The sequence below is a fragment of the Phoca vitulina genome, unplaced genomic scaffold (genome assembly GCF_004348235.1).
Source record: "Phoca vitulina isolate PV1807 unplaced genomic scaffold, GSC_HSeal_1.0 scaffold4, whole genome shotgun sequence".
In the NCBI taxonomy this organism is placed as follows: Eukaryota; Metazoa; Chordata; class Mammalia; order Carnivora; family Phocidae; genus Phoca; species Phoca vitulina.
In genome coordinates this window covers 33,573,674-33,597,344 of record NW_022589707.1, presented here as the reverse complement: position 1 = coordinate 33,597,344, position 23,671 = coordinate 33,573,674, and the positions used below count along the sequence as shown (strand labels likewise).

The following is a 23,671-nucleotide window of genomic DNA, read 5'->3' as shown; positions in this document are numbered from 1 at the left end:
TGAGTCTTGTAAAGTGGTACAAGCAAAGCAAGGTTCAAAAAACAAAAACAAAAACACCTTAGACTATACCTACGGCAGTTTTCAATTTCTCACTTAAGAAATGTATGCATGTTATGTTGGATCTCACCATACATCCCACCATGCATTCTTGAATTACAAAATATATTTTTAAACTGAGAACAAATTTAATATCCACCCTCTCCCTCACCTAATCAGGTATAGTCATAAGAGTCAAATGGGATGGGTACCCATAAAATACCTTTTCTTTATCAGAGGCAATGGAATGGTGACTCTTAGTGCTTTCTGGTGGTTTACTAAGTGGAGGTACAGTGCTTTAAGCTTGGTATCTTTTTTTTTTTATGAAGTACAAACAAATTTTATTTGAGAAGATTGTGTTTACTAAAAAGTGAGATCTATAAAGAAAAAATTAATATATTTTTAAACTTTTATTTTATTATGTTAATCACCATACATTACATCATTAGTTTTTGATGTAGTGTTCCATGATTCATTGTTTGTGTATAACTCCCAGTGCTCCATTCAATACGTTAAGCTTGGTATCTTCAATCTCATTGTATCTTCACGACAATCCTACCACAGAGGGACTCTCCATTTCTTTCAGTTCCAAAAACCACAGAGAATTTACACTGGTAAATGACAGGGCTCGAGAGACTTGAACCCAAGTTCTGAATTTAGAAAGCCTATGCTTTAGGGGAGCCTGGGTGGCTCAGTTGGTTACGTGTTCAACTATTGATTTCAGCTCAGGTCATGATCTCAGGGTCTTGAGATCAAGCCCCACATTGGGCTCCATGCTGGGTGTGGAGCCTGCTTAAGATTTTCTCTCTCCCTCTCTGCCCCTACCCCCACCTGCTCACGTGCTCTCTCTCTCTCTTAAAAAAATATTTAAAAAAAGAAAGCCTATGCTTTAAATTATTAAAATGGAAATACCAAGGTGCAGCTGATTTCAGAATATGAGAGTTGAATGAAAAGATGTTTGCAACTTTAACCTACAGTTAACAAATGCTACCGCACTAAGTTGGTGGAAAGATGAGCAAGTAACTCATAGGTCCTGCTAACTAGTAAGTACTCAGGTAGTAAGCAAACTCACAAAGTGTTTATAAATAAAATCCAGGTGAGAATTTTACTTTTATTATTATTGTTGTAAGGGCATCTGGGAATTAGCATGAACACCTGACAAATAAAAATGGGGTCCAAGGAATTTGCTGAAGCTTTGGGTTAAGGAAAATGACATCTACTTTGCAAAATGGTGTCTGCTGATAGGATAAGCAGAACTGCCATCTGCTAAAATGAATGTCTGAGGACTTGCAGGAGCCAAACGGGACAAATGTTACTATAGGTGGCATAGAAGATGATCGTCCTGGGAAACCAAACTTGAAATCTGGTGACTTCAATTAATTGGTAACCATCCCCCCCACTTTTTTTGGCAGGTTGGTAACTACAGGCTTGTATGTACAGGTGCACAAGGATTGATGAGATGCTGAAAAAACTCAGACACTGAAAATGTTAACAAAGTGCTTATTGGTATCTGCCCAAACTTCTTTTTTCTGAGATCTCAGTTTGTCAAAGTGACTTTTCCTTCTGTTTTATCTGCTTTGGTTATAAAAAAATGAAAAGTCCTTGCCCTCAAGGACTTCATTCCAAACCAATAACTCTATTGTCTAAAAGGGGAGGTGAGGCCTCTAGAAGATCTTGGTGCTTCTGAGATGAATGCTGAAATTCAATGCTCAGTAAATAAATGAATTAATGACTAAGTGAATAAAAAGACTTACAGGACTCAACACATATAAGAAATTATATATATACTACAACTTCAGAATCTTAACATTTTGGCCTGGGTGGGACTTTAGGGGTCAGATTGCAGCATATGCCAAGAAAAAATTAAGTGATTTAATGAAAATCACACACTAGATATTGGCAGAGCAGGGATTTGACCCCAAAGCTCCTGACTCCTACCTGCTTCATGCTATTTACTCTGAGGCAATGATGTCAAATGGTGATTCCCGTGTTCTCAGTGGTTCAAGGGGAGACCACTTCCAGTTGGGGGATTAGAAAACACTGTAGGATAAAAGCAGGTTCTGGGTGGGGTCCTGCAGGATGGGTATGCTTTAGATCTGAAAAGAGGAGTGAGGGGGTTAGGGCTTCCCAAGTCAATAGAAAGGCAATTGCTCAAGATCACTTTGAATTTAGGGAAAGATCAAAGGAAAACAGCAAGCACTGGAGTCAGAACTGGGTTTGATTCTTGGCATTACCATCTATGTGTTCTTGGGCAAATTCCTGAACCTCTCTAAGCCTGAGCTCCCCCAATAAACTGGAAATTACAGTATAGACTTTACAATGTGATGTAAGGGTTAAAAGAATATTTGCCAAGCAGCATCTTTCTTCTTGTGCTGCCTCCTGTGTAACCCTCAGCACATCTTCCTACCTCTCTGTCTTTTTCTCCCCATCCCCAACGGATATGGGCATCCTTGTAACTTTTGAATTGAGCACTCTGGATGGGTTAGTGAAAAAAAATGCCCTCTTAACAAGGTATCATTTATCTTTATGAAATAGATATTCATAAAGTCTCTAGCTGGGAGTTGCCAAGGGAAATTTAGATATGTTTTCAGTTCCCTGTCAGTAATAAGGAGAAACAGTCTATTCTGGAAAGGACTACAAAAATGTGTTGTGCCCAGTTTTGGTATGACACTAAAAGGACAGCACCCCAACTGAAGCTGAGACATTTTCTCTACAACTCCAAGATCAACATATCTCTCCTCATTGCCCCACCCAAAGAACAGAAAGAGGCAAAAAGGAGAAAATTGGAGTAAAGAATCGATGCCAAACCAACATGGCGCAAGAGGTAAATGGAGTGAGAAGGAAAAACAAGAGATAGGAAGTACATAAGTCAAGATAAACACTAAAAGCTTTTTTTTTCTTCAGTATAAGATTCATTTGGTACAAAAAAAGTAAAGCTATACATGCTTGCTCTTTTAGCATAAAATCTTCAAAAAGAACATCTCAAGATACTTTACTGATAGAAGGCCATTTTGTTTGAAGGTGACTGGGAAGCAGGTAGGCTCTGGTAAGCAAGTTTATAAATAGTGAGAACTGAGACATAGAGAAAGGATGTGGTTGGATGAACACATCAGTGACATGCCTTACACCTTATCCTGGGTGCATATCAAGAAACCAGACCCAAAAGCATCATCTACTACAGAACCTGTCCCTCCCCTAGTTAGGATAACCAAAAGTCACACTGGTGTTTCAAAATGACTCCCCTTTCTCAAGAGCCCACCTCCCATGTTCCCATCAGCCAACTTACAGCTATTTGTCTTTGGCTAACTGGGTTTCTAAGGTAGCTCTGCAAACTGCTCACTCCCCGCACATCATTAATCAGTGCCAAACTAAACAGGCTCCGGGCCCAGCTGAGAATATAGTGGCTTGGCTCATCACCCCAAGACCTAATGAACACACATGAGTGATGACTATTGGGTAAATACCACACAGAGAATGCAAGCAAGTTAAGTGACTATTGCTTCAGATGTTACACCTAGGAAGGTTGTGTGACAAATATTGATATCCAAATTGTTTCAGACATATAGTAATTTTCCGATGCACTGAAGCTTGCTGGCATTTATTTAAAGTGTTAAATTGAAAGGGGGATAAAATTTGGGTCATTTAGGGAGTATACTCAGCAATTTCTATGATATTGGATAAATGTAGCTGAGCTGTAATAATTCCCATCCAGTAAAGGAAACCAGACCGGTGGGTTTGTTAGCAGTTCTGTTAAAAAGGACATACGAGGCCAGGAATTACAAGAAAAGGTGCCTGCCATGTTTATATCTTATTAAAAATGTTCATGCTTTGGGACACCTGGATGGCTTAGTTGGTTGAGCATCCGACTCTCGGTTTTGGCCCAGGTCATGATCTCAGGGTCGTGGGATCGAGCCCACTCTGTGCTCAGTGCAGAGTCTGCTTAAGATTCTCTCCCTCTGCCCCTCCCCCCCAACTCTCTCTCTCTCTTTCTTTCTAAAATGAACAAATAAGTCTTTTTAAAAAATGTTCATGCTTTATAAAAAAAGATGGCATGCCCATGGACAATCATCCTGTAAAAGGCAGCACACTTAATTATCTCTAATATTAATGCTATCAGGGATTGGGTAAATCATGGGAGGAAAATAGGAGACAGTTTCTGAGCCACATCCAAAGGGATCTTTTTTAAATTACCAGGATATTAATAATAGTTAGAGCTGGTAAGGGACAAACCCTAAGGATGTTCCAGGGTATATGCTTAACCATAATGGGCAAGGGGAAAGAGCTATATGAAGTTAAGAGAAAACTGGAACACTAGGTAGTAACTAAGTGGGTCATATTCTTTCTCACTTTATTATTTAAATATATTTCCTAAGGTTCTTCAGCTATACAGAGTGGAAGTACATGAGCATTGGAAACAAGGAGATCTATGGTAATTTGCTTATCATCTCTGAGCCTTAATTTCCTCCTCTGTAAAATGGGGATTATACTTACTTCAAAACATAATTTGGAATACTCAGTTAGAAAATGTAAATGAAAGTACCTAAAATATTTCTTGACACATACTAGGTATTCAATGAGTGTTTCCACTTTGTTTTTCTTCACATTTATGGCATGTATCACATCTAGCTTCCACTGTAGCTTATTTTGTCTGCCTTTGTTAAGCTGTGAAAGTTTCTCAAGTTCAAGATTTGTCTGAGTATCTACATCCACGGCACCTTGCAGTTTGCTCAGGAGGCGTACAACAAATGCTCACTGGAAAGCGGCTGAAATGCCTCAGCCCATCAGACAAGGGATAGTATAGCCTGCACAATATGACCTCCTAGGTCCCACACCTCTACTAACACAATGATCACACTGTGTATAATTTATAAATCCACATTTGCTTCATTCATTAGACTGGAATCCTCAATGGAGACCTCATACATAGCAAGTACTCCATAAATACTAAATGAGAGGATACTTTAATACACCTTTGTATTTTGGGGGGTACTCTGTTGATGTGAAAGACTATTGCATTAGAGAATAGGAATGTCAACAAGGTTCACCGGGAGAACAAAATGTGTGAAAAGGTGTGTTTCAGAAGAACATGTGCCAGAGCTTGTAGAAAAACAGTCAAAATATAGAGGTGAAAACTATAGAATGTTTATATTCTGGTAAAAATGAAAGTGACTTGAGTTCTGGGCACAGACAGAGTCTGACCAACTTGAGCAGAGGATACAGAGGAGGATAGAGCTGGTTGTCCTCACTATAGGATCCTCACTGTATGACAATAACAAATTATAACAAGAAAGACCACAAGCTCCTCAATAAATAGTAACAGAATCTGAACATGTGTTCTACTAGCTCTGCCTTGAAGGAGAATCTGGGGAGGAGCTTATGACACAGGCAAAAAATGGGGTCATAATAAAAAGATATTGAGTAGTGAATGGAAAAGTTAAAGTGAGCCTGTGTGCTACAGTTTCTGGGTACTGCCATTGTTGGCTGATCCTCTATTGACTTGTGTTGATAATAAACTATGTGGCTGTAACTGGACTCCTCCAATCACACAATAGCAGCAGAGGACCCTTGACAGTCTCTCAGTATAGGACTTGGAAGCTCAGAGATTTGTATGGAGTTTGAAAGCTCCATGTCCTATTTAAAGTAAAAATTATGAACCTGGAGTTCTTTGAACTACCTGAAATGGTGTGTCACATCTCATGAACATGCACAAATGTGTTCTTCCACCCCCAGGGAATCTGCTGCTTTCCTCATTCTCAAAGTTGGTCATGATGAAGCCCATAAGAAACACTGATTTAAAGAGGTAGCATGAGGAAAAGAATTATGAAAACCAGAGCAGAACCTGCATTTCTAGTTTTGGGCTACAAATGGCTTTCTTTGTCTATGGAACATTTTCTTCTACAAGTGTTCCATGAGCACCTCTCACACAACATTCTAAAGCTCAACTTATTTCCTTCTTTTTAAAATATCCTTTCTGGAACATTCCCTGTAAGGGTTTATAGTATCCTCCTTTGGGCCAAAAATAATGAAGTCATCTAGGACACGTTTTTCTTTCTCGTGCTCTGTGTCTAATCATCAAGTTATGACTCTACCTTCTCAATGTTTCTCTGTTTTGTCTTTTCCCTCCCACTCCTCCTTCCTCTGCTTACTGAGGCTCAATGTCCCTTATCTGGACTCTTCAGAAGGCTCCTAGTTTATCTCACTTTCTGCACGTTCAACCCCTCCCATCCCTTCTGCACAGACAGTGTGATGAGCTGAACACAAATCTGACCCCGTGGATCGAGGTACTCAGCAGCATAAAAGCCAAGCTTTTCAATTCCATTACTGGGTCTCTGCCTGTGTCGTCCTGTCTCACTGCCTCGCATCTCCCATCTCTCAGTTCAGATGCTGCCTTCTAGAAACCCTGGGGTACTTGTAATCTCCTTGTTCTTTTATGCTGAATTCTCTTTTGGAAATGCCCCCTCGAACAGGCTCACTGCTCATCCTTCACTCAGGCAGGCCTGTCACCCCATCACAGCCTGATCCCACTGCATTAAAAGACTTGAAGCAAACAACCCCTCTGCCCTCCACCATAATGTTATATTCTTTGGGCAAGGACACTTCCTATGAATCACGTTATCCCCAATACCTAAAATATTGCCTAGTTTGCTGAGAATTTGTGAGGTATTCATTTCCTTCTAGTTGGGTTACCCTGAAAGCATCATGGCTGCTCTGGAGTCTTGGCCAACACCAGCTAGCAGCAGGGAGCTATCCTGAAAGGAAAAGGTAAGGAGCAAACAGTTCACAAATAAAGGTCCTGACTTTTTACATGGAGAATATAAAACCCTGCTTAATTCCACGAGTCCTGCCGCACTGAAACTCTGACCTGAGAGTCAGCCAGATGCGTGACATTTCAACCTTATTCAATTTTTTATATGGATCAGCTCTCCCCAACTCAACAGTATCTCTTCATCAACGCGGGACTGTTGGTTGCAAGAGAAGCCAATGATCTGCACGTGCTAGGTCTGGGTGACTCTGCTGAGTCTCCGTATGCATATAGTTGTTTCTCAGAAAGAATGCTTTATTATAAAGTTTAAGGCTTTTTCATCTGAATTTGCTGATGTGCAATAGGGATGCTAAAACCTGTCCTGTAGAGTCATTAGGGTAAAACATGTAACATATACGAAAACCCTTCATAAACTCTAAGTTGCTATACAAAGAAATGTACATTCTTACACTCCATTGTTTTAGAATGATCAGAAACATTTGAATAAACTGCCTCCTCGTGTAAAATGCAAGATTCTAGAAGTTCAAGTTGTGAAATCCGGAGAGCTTTAATTTAACAGAGCACAGTTTCTTAAACTATTGCCCTAATAACAAAAGACTAAGATTAAATATACCTGTCTGAACTGAAACTACTCAACAGTATTCTTTGATGTGTTCTTCTCTTTAAGAAATAGGAGGGGAAAGGATGATCTCCTAGTTGGAGGGATTCTCACTGGAAGCATGGCAACAAAGGTAACCAAAGCTGCCATCGCATTCCGCCCCCATGTGTGTCCCTGATGTGCAGGCACCCTCTGACAAGAGAGAAGAATCTTTCAAACATGCAAACCTCCTCAGCTTACAGCACAGAAAGAATTCATGAATGAAGAGAGAAAGCCAAATCGAATCAACAACTTGGAGAGCCAGAAGGCCGGACTGCTGTTTTCCCAATATTCCCATCCGAGGGAAAACCCAAAATAGCACTAGCTGGTGTTGGAAACCCAGGAAATCAAAGCAAGGGAAGATGCTAACAGCTGAGTCATGGCAAGTGACCTCCCGAATAAGGAGGCTGAATGCAGCTATAGATGACAGATAATGTGGCTTGATCCAAAGCAGGAGGTAGGGACCTGAGGGAGCAAAGGAGGGAGAGGACCGGGCCGTGAATATGATGCCCAGCGTGACACAGAACTACTTAAGAACTTCCTTCCAAAAATAATAACTGCTTACATAAAGTTCAGGGAGGCTAATGTTTAAAAAGATGCAATGCTTCTGTTGGAGGCATTCTTCCGCAGTGGACAGAGCCCCGGTTTGGGAGCTGGAGAACTCTGGGCTCTGAGCTTTTCCACTTAACCAAACATAGCTCAGTTTCATCACCTTTGAAATGGATACAATAACAGCTCCCTCCCAGGGTGGCGGTAAGGATTAAATGGAATGAGGCTCCCAGCCCTGGGGCTAGACCAGAACAGGAGGTCAATCAATGGTCTTACCCCCAACAGACAAGAGCCTTTAGTGCAGGTAATTCTTTTGATGTTACTTTCTTCTCTGATCATTTCCAGTGATAACATCTCTGCACAAACAGAGACTAGACATCATCTAGCTCTACCTTCTAGCCAAGCTGGTGATGATCTCTACCATCTCTTGACATATGGCCCTCAGCCTGCCTGCGAGAACGGGTACCGCAATACGGAGCTTCAGTTGGGGGAAAATTTTGCGGCAGCTGTTAAAATATGTCTACCTTACAAGGTTTTATAAATTCAAATCATGTTAAAGTGCTTTTCAAAATGTAAAGCACTATATAAATGTAACACAAGCCGAGAGATGAAAATGTAGCAGTTTATATTAAGTAGTCTAGTTCTCCAAGGCAGTGCTTCTCTACCGCCCCCCCCCCCCCCCCGGCACCCCTTTTAGCAGTAGAATCCTTTCTCAAGTAGGTCTTACATATTATCCAGCACACACAACAAAGAAAGGCAAAGCCTGTCTCGGTTCAGTTGGAGGAGGGGGTCTGTGCTCAGCCTCCCTCCAGTCCCCGACGTCCTCCTACCATTCTTCTCACACAGCCTGTGAAGACACTTGAGCTGCCCCTCAGGGCTCCTTGGAGAAAGGCAGCTTGAAATCCCCTGCTCTGCAGAGACAGAACTCTGCTATCAGCCCCTGTACTTTCCTAGAAGAGGCACAGACAGCACAGAGAAAGGACAGGCTTACGGTATTTATTTGAGTGAAATGGCTCAATATGAGTACAAGTAGTAATTAGCTCAATGAAGGCCAAAGCTGTAATTACGACCAGCCTGGTTGTAATGCAATTTGAGACACTTTGCAAGAATTTCAGAGCAGAAAGGAAAATTCAGTGAAATCTGACAGAGAAGCTGTGGGTTGCAATTTTTGAAAGACTGCTTATTTTTAGTGCAAATAATACTTGATCACTTTAAAAGTGTTGTGAATACCATAATTTAATTTATTAACAGCTAATTTATTAATTGTTTTCAATCATACTGCCGATAGTGTGACCCCGAGCAATAATACTGGGATCCTATTTCCTTGTCTACATAAATGGGGATCATAATCCTTACTCTAAGTGGGAAAGTATCTCATAAAAAAGATCCTAAAATCACATCCCATAAGATGAAAAGTTGTTACATTTGCCCCTTTTAAATAGGAAGGATTTTTGTTCAAATATAGAAATTTTTGGTAAGTTATCAAATAACTAACTGGGAGTTAATTACTGCAGCAGCTAAAGCTGACAGAGGATTAATGTCTAGAATATAAAAAGAAATGGAAAAGTGGATAAAGAACACAAAAAGGCAATCCTCAGAAGGGAAAGTCCAAATATCTAAAAAAACCACGTGAAAAGATGCTCAAACTCACTAGTAATCCAAGGTATAAAAATGAAAACAACAATGACTTTTAGCTATCAGAGTGACCAACATGTAAAAGATGGTTCATACCAATTGTTGGTGGGGATGCAGGGAGATGAGAACTCTCTCATGTACTGTTTCCATTTAGGCAACAAATCTGAAATTAAACATGTGTATATTCTATGACTCTGAAATCTAACTCCTGGGCACACATCCCAGAAATCATTCTCACACAGGTCCCCGAGGATCACAAATGAGGATGTTAGTTGCAGAATTTTTCATGACAGTGGGATCTGGAGGTAGCATGGGTGTGTATCAACTGGGAAGGATATAAATCAAATGGAGTGAATGCAGACAATGAAGTACTATGCAAATGTCGGAAGTCTACACAGCAATGGGGATATATCTGAAAACATAATGCTGAGTGGAAAAAAATAACAAAAATTCATACTTTTTTATAGTCTATATTATAGATGTATCATTTGTATAATGATCAACATACACATACAAAAATAAAAAGATATATTTTATAGGGACACATGCATATTTTAGTTCTAGCATATTTAGGTAGTTCTCTACTGGGGAAGGGGAGTGGGTTTGGGGAGCAGGGGTAAAGAGGAACAATGACAAAATAAGGGGAAGTCTTGCAGGGACTTATGACAATAACAAGCTATGAGCTGAAGAGTCTGCATGACTCAACTCTATATCTGAGGACCAATTGATTCTTGAAATTTTGTTATGTTCTGTGAAGATTAAATGGAATCTGTAAGCCAAATTTCCTGGCTAAATAGGTGATACTCAACACCTATTTGCTTCCTTCCCCCATGACTCTCAGAAGATATAGAAAGAATGGAGTTCTCTTTCCTTTGTTTCTCTAATAATTTAATAGATGAAAATAAATAAGGGTCTCAAGAAAATGAGGGACAAGATTAGCAGTCAAACATGGGTGTAGAAGTCGCACATCAGGATCAGCCAGAGGATTTACAAAAAAAAACACAGATAAGCAGGCTCCACCCCCTCACTCTCCAGAACAAAGTGGAGTTGAGTGGGGTGGGAGGCAATGGGGACCAGGGCTGAGGTCTGCAGAACAGAATCTGAAAAGCACTGGCATTGTGTCTGAGGGTCTGTCCATTGTGATCTCAGCCACTCATGTCTTCTGCATCATTGCTTTTAAAACCTTCAACGGCTTTTGCTAAATAAAGCAGAACCAAATTGCTCAAAAAGAAATGTATTTCAAAATATATGACTAGTGTATACAGTATGGTACTCCATCTGCTCTTCCAAAATACTTGAGTTTTAGAAAATAATGTGTAGATAGGTCTATAAATTGCTACCTCCCACAAAACAAAGTAGACTTGCTTTAGGGGGTATGGGAAAATATTTTTTCCTTTGGTTTATCCATAGCAAGAAAGCTAATCTATAAGAGCAAGCAAACGTGCCTTCACTCATTCATTCATTTAGTCATTCAGCCAACATCTGGGCTAAAATAAAGTACTGAGGATGTACTGAGGATGGTTCAGCTAACTCTCTGTCGGATGTCACTAGGTGCTTCATTTGGTTAATATGGAGTAGGACAAGCATTCATTTCTATTTTATTTCCCACAGCATTTATCACCATGGATTCTCTGACTTTTCCACCACTGCTCAGAAACAGGCTGGAACTGTGGAGTCTTAAGGCTATTACCAATAAATTCCTGAACCAATCTCCCTTACCAACGGATGAGGCTACGAGTAGCTTGAGAGAAGCAGCATTTAGTAAAACAGGAAAAATGTGGGCTTTGGAGTCCGCTAACCCTGGTTTTGAAACCTGACTCTGTCACCTGCTGGCTTCGTCTCTGCCTCTTCATCTGTGAAATGGGATAATAACATCAACCTTGCTGAGTTGCTGTGAACATCAGGTAATGAACAGACAGTGCCTGGAATAGCGTTGGCCTGGAAAATATGGAAGTGAAGCTCCAGGGGGTTGCTACAAACCCAGTATCCAGTCTTCCTGTGGAAGCTCTGGCCCCCCAGTGCTCACAGAGCTCCAGTTCATACGTCTGTGCTCTGTGATACATGCTGGGCTCATGTGGAAGAGATTCTGCAATCCAAAGCTCTCATGAGAATGGAACTCTCCCTGAACCCTCTCTATTGCCAACGTGGTTGTAAGTGGAACAACCCATCTAACTCTTTTCAGCCACCTTTCCTTGGAGTCCTAGTTCCTAATATCACTAAATCTCCAGACAGTGTCTGAAATTGGTATCTTAGATTCTGTGGAGCATTTGCAACTAAAATGTGTCACTACTGGAAACCCTCCATGGTGTCAAAATCCTCCTGTTCCCATTTGACATTAACAGTGACATGCTCAAGATGCTTGATTCTTCCCTTTGGGCATACTAGCCCTGACTAATGTCTAATAGCTTTCTCTCCCAAGGGCCAGCCTAAGACCTCATCTTCTAGCCTGGCCTGCAAGACCCGACCCCACCCCTCCTGTCCTGGGTAATATGGCCCCTTGGCCAAGCCATTCAAGAGCCAACATATAGGGTTCTGAACCTACTCAAAAAATATTTGTTGAATACAAGTCAGTGAGTCCATGAAAATAAAGTGATGGAGTGAATGAAATGTGTCACTCTTTGTTTCTGAATGAGTTTTGGATTGATTGGGTGGTTGGACCGTTGCCGAATACAGGCAACCATCACCTGGCATTGCCTCTGGAGAGAGACGCTGACCTCGTATAGCTCTGAAGGGCTCATGTTTTCCCATTCAGCTGATGTGTGGACATTCAAACAACTGCCACAATGTCCAAAACGATATGGTTCTTTAAAATCTAATCATAACGTGGTGCTTGCTTTCTATCCTGAAATATAATCTCTCACCCAGCACATTAACTTACATATCCACATAATGAAATTCAGGCATATATATATGCACATCTTTTAATGAATATCAATAGACTACTATGGTTTTATGCATAAAAGGTTTTTTTAAAAAAATCTGGCATAAAACATATCCATACTAAATCTCTCCCCAAAATGGTAACTTAAGAACAAAATTTTCCATGTTGTTTTCTGCCATTTTACTTTTGCTGTTAGAGTGACCATCTTGCCCCTTTTGAAATGTCACGTCTTTGACTCCCCAACTAGTCACTCCAGTCTCTGTACACCCAAAGCTCTTTCTATAGGCCTTTATGAGCACATTTCAATGTCTATGCTCTTGAGAAGCAGTGGAGCCTCACCGGTGGTTGAGAGCTGACCCACTGGATCAGACCTTCTGCCTTTAGAACTTAGCTCTGCCACTTACTAGCTATGTGGCCCTTGTCAAGTTACTTAACCTTTCTCAGCCTCAGTTACTTCAACTATAAAATGGAAATAATAGTACCCTACCCTGTATTATTATTAATAATAATAATATAATAATATAAATATATAAGTATTAAATATAATTTAAAAATGTAAAAATATATAATTATTTAACTATTATTAACTATTATTATTATTATTACTACTAGTACTCTCTTCCTATCTAGTCTATGACCTCCTCAACAGCTAGATGAGGGTCTCTTTTTTATTCAATAACTATCAATTGAGTTCTCCAGAACCCCTTATTTTCAATACAGAAAATTTTCCAAAATGTCCTTCAATGAAAAAGGGTCCAGATAGGAGTCTATCTTAGTCTGTTTGAGCTGCTGTAACAAAATACCATGGACTGGGTAGCATACAAACACCAATAGAAATTTATTTCTCCCAGTTCAGGAGGCTGAAAGTCCAAGATCAGGGTGTTAGCATGGTTGGGTGAAGGCCCTCCTTCTGGGTCAGAGCTGGCATCATCTTTTCACTGTGTCCTCAGGTGATAGATAGACAGGATTAGAGATCTCTGTGGGTTCTCTTTTATAAGAACACTAATCCCATTCATGAGGGCAAAGCATCCCAAGTTCCCACCTCTTAATGCCATCAACTATGGGGGTTAGGGCTTCAACAAATTATTTGGGGAGGGGGTAGAAGCATTCAGACCATAGCAGATTCATTACAAAACCCCCCATATTTATGGCAGTCATTTATCTTTCAGGGTTGCATACCTCCTGACAAAATCCTCTGAATAAGGACCACATCTGTCTCTAGGGCATTTTTTGGGCTTTAGTCTACTTGACACTGTCCGGATCTCCTTCCCTTTCTTGTAGAACTTTCCCCATTCTCCATCAAGCACTTGCAATTCTACATATTTGTTCCTTGATAATTTTTTTCTGTTCCCTTATGGGAATGAGACAAATTTCAGGGAAACAAAGTATGATATCTATTTCCAGTAAAACAGGTAAGAGTTCCGATAATAATATATAGGTGGTCAGGTGTCCAATTGTACAACTGAAGCAAATTAACTTTTATAAAAGAGAGGAGGCTAAGCTGAGTGATGCTATTCTTGAAAGCAAATCTACAGATTCATTGGCTGTTTTATTATGAATACATTTTCTCTCAACCTGGAAATTCAGAGAAGCTCATGAACTTCTATTTATTACTTTATTTTATATCCTTAAAATTTTTTTTTTTTACTGTTTTCCCCTTTAAAGACAGATATCACAGACTGAAGAAAAAACAACAGATAATTGAGATTCTTTTATCAGCCTCCTCCACTAAGCACTTTAAGAGACATTTTATTTATTCCTGGCTTTCGGGAAAATTTCAGCCCACAGATTATTTGTCATTTTTCTCATTTTGATTAATTTGTCATTATAGTTAGTTTTATTCTTAGATGCTGGGATTTTTAAAATTGAAGTAAAATTGACACATAATATTCTATCAGTTTCAGGTGTACATCATAGTGATTCTATATTTTTATACATTATGAAATGATCCCCACAATGTCTCTCTTTTTTTTTTAATTGAGGTAAATGGTGTATCTCGGATCTTTTCTCTCTGAAATTAAGAAATCTTCACAAAGATGATTTGGCAGAGGAAGGAAAGTGAAGGGAAATAAGGAAGACAAAGAAAAATATGAAAACCTCCATCTTGCAAACGAATATGACTTAATAATTAACTCTCTTCCGTTGGGAGGTGTCAAGGGAAAATGGTGGCTGAGTTCCAGACAATAGTACGAGCTTCCCTTGTGGATGCTGCACTTGGCTGCCAGCAGGAATCAAGGTCTAAGTAGCTCCATTTCCCATTCATCTTTCATGATAGTTTTAAAAAAATGGCGAGCGTCAGCTTAAAACCTCATCCTAACGACATATTTCCTATTACAACGTTCTTGCAGAGCCTCTCATACCTGCTGTCTTTCTTAAGGGTGATAATGAGTTAGGATAACCACAATTAAAGTAGTTCAGGAGGATGGATGATAGGAACTGAGACTGAGAGGGGCATGCCATAGGCCTCCAAGGACCTTTAGAACTCAAAGCCCAATCCCTCCTCTGTGCGGTCTGTCTGCACCTTCCTACAAGCGTTCTCTCTCTCTCTCCAGTGGGCTTTCCCTATGATGGGAGCACATGATGATGGGAGCATGTTTTCTGGGAAGTGGAGATATTAAAGGGAATAGTTATCTCAGTGGACTGTGGGCTTCCTGGTGGTAGAACTCTTTAACTAATGAATGAGAAAGAAGAGAGATTAGTCAAACACATAGGACAGAATGTATTAACCTAACAAGTGAAATTCCTTCTGAAATTGGACTCACATCTCATAGAAAAACCCTGTATGTCAATATTATATCTTGAGGTAGGAAAGTAAAGGTAGAAAGTTAACTCGATTTCAGTTTAGGGAAAACAGTTCCAAGGACGCCATGACAACTGAAAACCATATAAGGAGGGGAACCATGATTAAACACCCTCGTGGTGGCTGGATATACAGCAGCCGAGGGCCTGGTCTGTGGGCATAGCATTGGCTGGGATTTCCAAAGAAGAAGAGGTTGGGTGGGTACCTTGGAATTCTCAAGGCACCTGCTAGAATTTAGAACTGAAGTTCTAAAATGAATGCATTTCAAGAAAAAAAAAAGAGAGAGAGAGAGAAACTCTTCCTAAGAATAGCAAATCTTAAATGACATCTATGGGACTGGGATCATGAATTAATTCATTCAGTTACATTCAGGGAGTGTGTACTCTCTACCAAGTTTTGGAAATTAGAAAAAGTCATAAGTAATTCTAATGTATCATGAGAAGAACCATAAATATACCATAGTTTATTAGGCAGAGAGGTAGCACCAAAAGTAAGATGTTGGCGGTGAGTCAAGAAAGATGAGTAGCAATTTTCCAGGTAGAGAGGGGAGAGGGACATTCCAGGCATGGTATGGAATAGCCTGGTACATGGGAAAACCGAAAACAGCTGTGCTTAGCTGGAACACAGACAGTGAGGGAGCCGGCCAGAGGGGAGACTGGCAATGAGGCTTATATGGGCAAATCACAGAAACCTCAGGTTCCAGGCCAAGGAGGTTGGACTCCTCCTGCAGGAACCACCAAAAGGCTCTACACAGGGAGGGACATGGGCACCAAAGTTGTGTATCAGAACAATAGCCCTTCTAAATACTACCTATTCCAGCCAGACTCCACTTCAAATCCTAAATTTGGATCCTATTAAACATGAGGTCTTAGACTGTTGCCTAACAGCCCTGGCCTTGACCTCATGGTTTAGCTCATCTTTCCTAGGACAAATGTCTCTCTTTATTCCTTGGCGGCGTGTTGAATCTGGGAGCGGGAGGCTTGCAAGTGCACGGGCTGGAGGCTGTTACACAGCACCACCAGCTCCCATGCAGGTGCTCTGAAACCGGGGTCCTCCTGCTGGCAGAGCGTGTCTCCCCGCTCGCATTCTGAGGCCCGCGATAACGGAAGGTGTAAAAGAAACCGTAACACTGTACAAAAAGCAGAAGCACAGAGATCTCAGGACGAATATGTCCTCTTGGCACTGCCTTAAAAAAACACACGTAAACAAAACCAAACGGAAGCACTGAGTGGAAATGTGTTTTCTCCCGCTGCAGCGGCACGTTTGGCCGACTTCTCCTTAAAGGACATAGAGTTGGTAAATACAATGCAAACATTTCATGACAAGAACAGGGTGCGTGAAACTTACTACGCGTTGCAGGAGATAGGAGCGGAATGCACTTCATCTGACGGAGGCAATCAGAGAACGGAGGGGGAAGGCTGCCTCCACGGGGGCGGGGATGGCGGGGGACAACCAGAAGGAAGAAAAACGGAAGGCAGGCGCATGGGAAAGACCACTTTCTGGGCAGCAGTCTCAACTCTGGACAATTTTGCCCGCCCTCCCCCCACCCACCCCACCGCCCCAACTCCCCAGGGAACATTAGGCAATGTTTGGTCATCGCAACTGGAGATGGGGGGTGTTGCTGGCCTTCAGGGATGCCGCTAAATATCTTAGGATGCACAGGACAGCCCCCACAACAGAGAATTACCCAGCCCCAGTGTCAGCAGTGCTGAGGCCTGAGAACACCCTGAAACCTTACAAAGTTTTTGCCTGTGCCCACCCTTGGCAGCACTACTCTACTTTCCATGGCTGCGTCTGAAGACAACTGCCAGTAGATTTTTTAAAAAAAACACCGTAATGTCTAAAAATAAAACCATTTTTATACTTCAAGGAACAAACAGAGCGATCATTTTTTTTTTTCTTTTTTTTTTTTTTTCGTGACTCTCTCAGTGCTTGAACATTTCCAAAGGCTGGGAAGAGCAACGCTGCAATCTATACATAGCTCCTGGCCCCTCAGATCCTCCCTGTGCCGCGCCTTGCCCGGCCTCTCCGGGCTGGCTACTGCAGTAAAAGAGAAGACCCTTAATTTATGAAAGGATGTTATTCCTGGCCGGTAATAGCCAGAAACTTCCAGGAAAGGCGGCCTTCCTAATGCCCAGAATCCCTTCCATCCTATCACTCAATCCCTAGCATTTGGTCCCTAGACTGCCCCTACTCATTTCAATTTTCCTGGGCCTTCATTCCAGTCCTGAAACCCCAGCAAAAAGTCTGTGCAGCTTTACCCCAACCCCTCTGACTCTGATTGCAAAGAAAAGCCAGAAAATGAATGTCCTAACAAGCAATTTTTTTTTAAAAGGCGAAAGGTCCATGTGCCATTAAGAATCCGGAGTCCAGCTAAAACTAATGATGTAATGTATGGGGATTAACATAACAATAAAAAAATTAAAAAAAAAAAAGAATCCGGAGTCCAGGCTGGCTATTACCTCAGACAAATCACCTCCTCGTAATTTTCTTCCAACAAATGTCTATGAGGGCTGCCAGGCTACAGCAGAAATTTGTTTAATGAGTCTCTGGAAAATTAAACACTCCGAGTAATGGTGATGGATGCATCTCCCCTCCAGCCCACCCTGCCACAGCCTCTTTTCTGACCGCAGACCCCGCAGCCACATAGAGGACCGAGTACAGATGAATGCCCTGGGCCAGAGGAATCAATCTGGATTTTACGCGTGCTCTGTTCCTTCCCATTTCCCTCCAAGGCCCCTTCATCTTCATTCTTCCGTCCCCAGACCCCAGAGCGGTACTGGCTTGGCTACAACGTTGGGGTAATATTTTTACCTTCCTGCCCTCCTTTTCCTGACCATGTTATGTAAGGAAGATCCCAGCTGCCCAAGGCAAGGAGATGGAGGGAGGGAAGGACGCCGAATTCGTGACCAAGACTCCGTCCTCATTTCTTCCCTGCTGTGAAGTCTCAGCAGAATTCACTGTCCTCGGGACGACGGCAGGCTGTCCCACAGGAGGGCAGGCCTAAGACCCAGGCCTGCCTCCTCATTTCATAGATGAAGAACCGGGTTTGGGCCTGGAGTGACTTGCTCAAGGTCATGCATTAGTTAGTGACTTGGGTAGGGCCTGGGTCTCACTGGAACTCCAGACTCTCTGAGGGGGATAGCCGTGCATTTTTAGGCTCAAGTGGGCAATTTTTCCTTTTGTCTTATGTGTGGTAGGGTTAGAGGCTCTTTGCATGGTCCCCCAGAGTCCCATGGGCGAAGGGACCCACTCAAACTGAGGCTGGGATTTCAGGTCTTTGCCTTTTTTAGCTTCGGCCTTTGCTGGGGATTGCACTTAAACCTGACATGATTAAAGCTTTCCCCCTCCCGCATCTCCCCTTACTGCGAGCAAGGAGAAGATGGAGAGGAAACCCAGCTCTCAATGCCTGCACTTACTCCCCAGGAGGCTGCATTCATGCATGCTCCCAATTCACAGAGGGGCAAGCAGGAGCCATATGATCTGCTCTGCATGCTTTCATTTCATCCATGAATTTCTGAAGCCCAGAGGCCTGTCCTTCTAGTTCCCAAACTACTATTATGTTCAAATTCCTATTAGACCCTTACAATTGATACTTTTCTCTATATCTAATGCAATGGAATCCCCTAATGTATTGTGTTTCCTGCTTTTTAAATTAATTGTGTCCTAATTCCACACGTGCTGGAGAAAAACAGATCCCTGCATATCTTAATGTAATCTACTGATTTTCCTGGATCCACTCCTCTATTTTTTGTTGGAATATCTAGAAACACATAAAAGGTACACTGTATTTTCCATCAAACCAAAAAGGACGAGGGCTTGGAAAATGACAAACAAATGGTTGAAACGTTCTGTGCATTTTTGCTCAGCCTGTCTTTCTTCACTCTCCTTAATGCTATGGAAATTGCTGCTTCCATTTCACTTGGAGTGGGTATTTGCCTCCAATTAAAGAATCTGAGTGACTCCTGCTAGATGAGGCTGCCAAAGAGCACATCCAGGCTCTTGACACTTTTGGTAACCAAAATCCACGGGCCAGCCAACGGAAGAGACGCAGGACTGTGGGCAATGCCGTTGGGTGGACGTGGCAGCCTTGGAATGGGCTCCAAGGCTCACAACTGGGGTGGCTGTTGCATATTTTTGGTAAATCAATTTTCATTTTTCATCTCTAAGTGAGAGGAACCCACAACTAGAAAGATTTACTCAAACATTTAAAATCACCAGTTGTATCCCCTGACAGAGAGCTGAAATTTGGGAGTCTTAGAGTGATTTCTGAGCTCGGAGAGGGAAGCAGTGTGGTGTATGGGGGCATGCATGGAAGCCGGTGTCAGGCAGAGCTAGATCTGAATCCTAAGCTGACCTTTTTAGTTGTGCGACTTTCGGCAAGCTGAGTCCACCCTTTCTTAGATGTATCATCAAGGTACAATTTTGCACATTTCTTTTTGCATGTGGCTTGAGTAAAGAATAGATGCCTCTTCTTGCTCCCAGCAGCAGAACACCCAAATGCAGCCCCAGATCCAGGGCAATCAGTATCTTGTTAATGAATGAAGTCTGTGCTTATGAGCGCCCCATCATTCCTCAGCATAGTAAGGTGATCAGCTTCTCTCCTTTATCTGCTGTCTGCTACATGTCACTACTGACCAGGATGACACAAAGCCTGAGGCTGGCGTGGCAGCCCATGCATATAACGTAGCCCAGAATTGAGAATTCCCCACTGTGGTACCACATCCAGTCTTACTTTTGGGAGACAGTACCAAACTGTCTTGTTTTTTGTAAAACACATGGCCCTTCTTCCCATACCATTAGTATGACTCCACTCATCAAACTTGAAGGAACTAGATCACAGTAGAGTATGAATGACTGACAGAGGCCCATGGGCAATTTACATATTTAAAGAAATTGATTACTTTTAAAGACTGTCATTTCAACAACTGTAATAGGCTCAAGGGAGAGAGGTTTTGGGGTTCAAATCGCAGGAAGTAGGTGACTGGTCTCTCAACTCTTCTGGGAAGCCAGACTTGAATTTAACCTAAATACGGCAGGCCAATCAACCTCTGATTATTACAAAACCCGAGCTTCATCTCTTTGTGCTCCATCATTTCCTTTGGCTGTTGGTAAATCTCTGAAAAGCTCAAAAGGCAAATCAGGAAAAAGAAGATTCTGAAGTTCATTTTTTTTGCCACTTGTTAACCAAGAAGATAAGCTCCTTTGGGTTCAGGTGAGGCTTCAAGACGAAGTCCAGGATTCATAAATGTGTCTTCCCTCGGCCCCAGAAAACAGAAATCTGGTTGTCTCTTGTCACCTGCACTTTCTATCCAAGAATAGGATGATTTTAAGGCATTCTGAATCTCCTCCTAGCTGCTACCCTGCAGAATCCAGGGCTTTGACAGTAATGCCTACTCTTCCCCATCCAATCAATAGGACTTTAAGCAAATCATTTAGTGTAACCAGTCAAAAAGAACCATCTGTAAATCAGGTGCAGAAGGCAATTAAAACAGCATCAGCGGCATACAAACAGCATTTTATATTTGAAAAGTTGAGTCTCTGATAAGAACGGCGTATTTTGCCATCTTTTTTTAACCCCCATCCAGGAAGCACTGACAAGAAAAGTAGCAGGAGCCAAAACACCCTGCAACAAAAAGATAATGTCAACATCTATTTCAGACCTTGCTTGGATCCCACTGCCTAGTTAATAACACTCGCCTCTAAAGAGTTGGCCAGCCATCCTCCCAACCCCATTCCCAGTCTTGACTGTAAATATTAACTATGGTCTATAAAGCAGTCAGTCATTCCCCCCTCCATGGGGCTGTTTGGAGAGGCCCCAGGAATGAGACAACCCCTGCAGAGCAAGGAGGCTTTTTCTACTAGACTGAATGTGAAAGAGCTTTTCTGAATGGCAAGAATGTACCCAAGTGTACATTCTGTACATCTGATACAAACAGAGCTGCAGAGTGAGTGCGTGCGCTTTTGCACGTGCAAGGTCATGGACAGTGGGCTAGAAGGACGACAGTGACGGAGGGCAAGGCGGCATAGCCTCGTTCCTGGAAGGTTCTGTCTGGCCAGCCACGGAGCTAAGTGCTGTACCTGTCTTAGTAGTAGAGATGTCACTGTCTCCACATTACCAAGAAAGGGCAATTCAGAGATGGTCAGAACTTTACTCAAGGTCACACAGCTAGTAAGTATCAGACTGGGAACTGAACAGAAGCTCCAGGGGACAGCCAGGCACATACTCCTTACTGCTGCCTTTGAGGCATTACCTCAGTCTGGGCAGCTACAGGCTGTGATGTGGACTCCTGCCAGGCTCACTTCCCGATGTCCGGAGGCAGGCCATACTGCTGAGCCTTGCCTGCCCTCCTGGGTGGAACAATCAGTAGGTACTATCATATGCTCTTAATTTCCTAGGTTTCCTTCTTCTGTTGGGCCTCCTGCCTCCCATATCTGGTTTTCTGAAGGAAGGTGAATACATATCAAGGTACTAGTTAGAAAATTTCTCACTCTAGGTTGGAATTAAAATTGTCATATAAGGGTCAAAATGGCGAGCAGGCCTGCGGTTGCAGCATCAGGCCGGTGGCTGGAGGGTATTCGAAAATGGTACTACAATGCTGCAGGGTTCAATAAACTGGGGTTAATGAGAGATGATACAATATATGAGAATGATGATGTGAAAGAGGCCATAAGAAGGCTTCCTGAGAACCTTTATAACGACAGGATGTTTCGCATTAAGAGAGCACTGGACCTGACCATGAGGCATCAGATCTTGCCTAAAGAGCAGTGGACAAAATATGAGGAGGATAAATTCTATCTTGAACCATATCTGATAGAAGTTATTCGGGAAAGAAAAGAGAGAGAAGAATGGGCAAAGAAATAATGATGGAGTTGAAATCTGTGGTTGCAGCTGCCCTCAAATATTTTTAAGAAGTTGAATAAACCTGAAATGTACAATTTAGGACTATCTGAGCTGCAAATGTATTACTTTAAATAAATGTCTATGGTGATTAAAAAAAAAAAAATTGTCATATAACTATTTCTTAATGGGCAAATATACCCTGACCCTCAGGATCACCCTCCAAACCTTTATTAAGCACCCTTAAAGTCTTCCAGCTTGATATTCAACATGGCCCAGCTCTGAATGGTTGGCACTCAGTAAATACTTGTTGAATAAATGAACAATGAATGGATCAATTAGCTGATAGATTTAAAAGCGGGTAGGTCTTAAAATCACTGTAGAAGAACAATATAAAAGTAGCTGGCAGGGTGTACTAAAATATTAAATATTAAAGTCTACGATAGCCAAATCCATTGTTTTGGCTTCCAAATGCACTTGAAAAACATTGCTTCCAGGGTGAGTCCCCTGCATGTGGGCCAAAGCTTGTCTGGTCAATGAGTTACTCCCAAAGTGTAAGTAAGGAGGTTCAGCAGCTTTGCACACCCCTTTGGGAGCAACTGAGAAAATGAATAGATCCAAGTGGCCTAATGAAATAATGCAACTCCAAAAGGGCCTAAATTATGTTTGGGGATTATGTTGCTCATTAAGTAGCGGCCCTGCTGTGAGGAGAACTGGTCAACCCAATGCAAAGAGAGGTGAGAAACACATCCAGTCAGTGAGCAGCCATGAACTCTCTCACTATTTTACTACTGAACTGATCATCCTGTTGCATAAGATCCCCCAGCCCTCAGGCCAGCTGCCATTGACCAGGGAGTAGCCATGGCCCCGGATGTGTATAAAAATGCTAAGTGGGCTATTTGGGGCCCGAGGAAGTCTTGTTAATATCAATAGCAGGCCAATGTTAGGAAGTTCAAAAGCTGTATTTTGCTTCCAAATTACAGATTCAACAAATTTTATTCCACAGGCATATATTGTAATATTTTAAAAGGTGCTTTTTTAAGATAGAAAGAGTTTAAAGCCTACCTGTGTGCAATTCTCCCAAGTTAAAGCTAAAATTTCCTAACCTTTGAAGGTTCGTTTCTCTTATGCTGTCATTAAAATTACTTATGCCTTTAATTTGCTGAGTCGTATTTAGTGGGAAATCTCCCAAGCCACACACTGTGCTCCGTTACTCACTCCTGTGTTCTGGGGCATTGCTCCTTATAAGAGTAAGCCATAACTGAAATACCCCCTAAAATAGGATAAATTCATCTTCTACAGGGCATGCTAAGGTACCTAATTTAAGTAAACTTGGCTCCGTTTTCTGCTCTCACTGAGAGAGTCTATCATTCCAACCATGTCGTATTTGCAATTTCAGCTGTTTCCCAATCAGGCAAGTGTTAAAAAAAAAAGCCAGAGAGTATTCTCTAGAGTGGTAAAGGTTTCCTTCCTCTACTGTATAATGAGGGCATGCAGACGAATTCAGTGACTTTTCAGACAGAATTCTT

The 23,671-nt window shown here is 41.8% G+C and overlaps 2 protein-coding genes across 9 annotated transcripts in view; one reads left to right on the top strand and one right to left on the bottom strand.

The window, feature by feature from the left end:
- Nucleotides 1–23,671, bottom strand: part of ELMO1 (engulfment and cell motility 1) — a 514,971-nt gene that overhangs the window by 53,814 nt on the left and 437,486 nt on the right. The window lies entirely within an intron of this gene.
- Nucleotides 21,806–22,308, top strand: LOC116630865 (cytochrome b-c1 complex subunit 7-like). The gene has a single exon (XM_032401769.1). It carries the CDS (start codon nt 21,831–21,833, stop codon nt 22,164–22,166), a length of 336 nt encoding a protein of 111 aa, XP_032257660.1. The 5' UTR covers nt 21,806–21,830; the 3' UTR covers nt 22,167–22,308.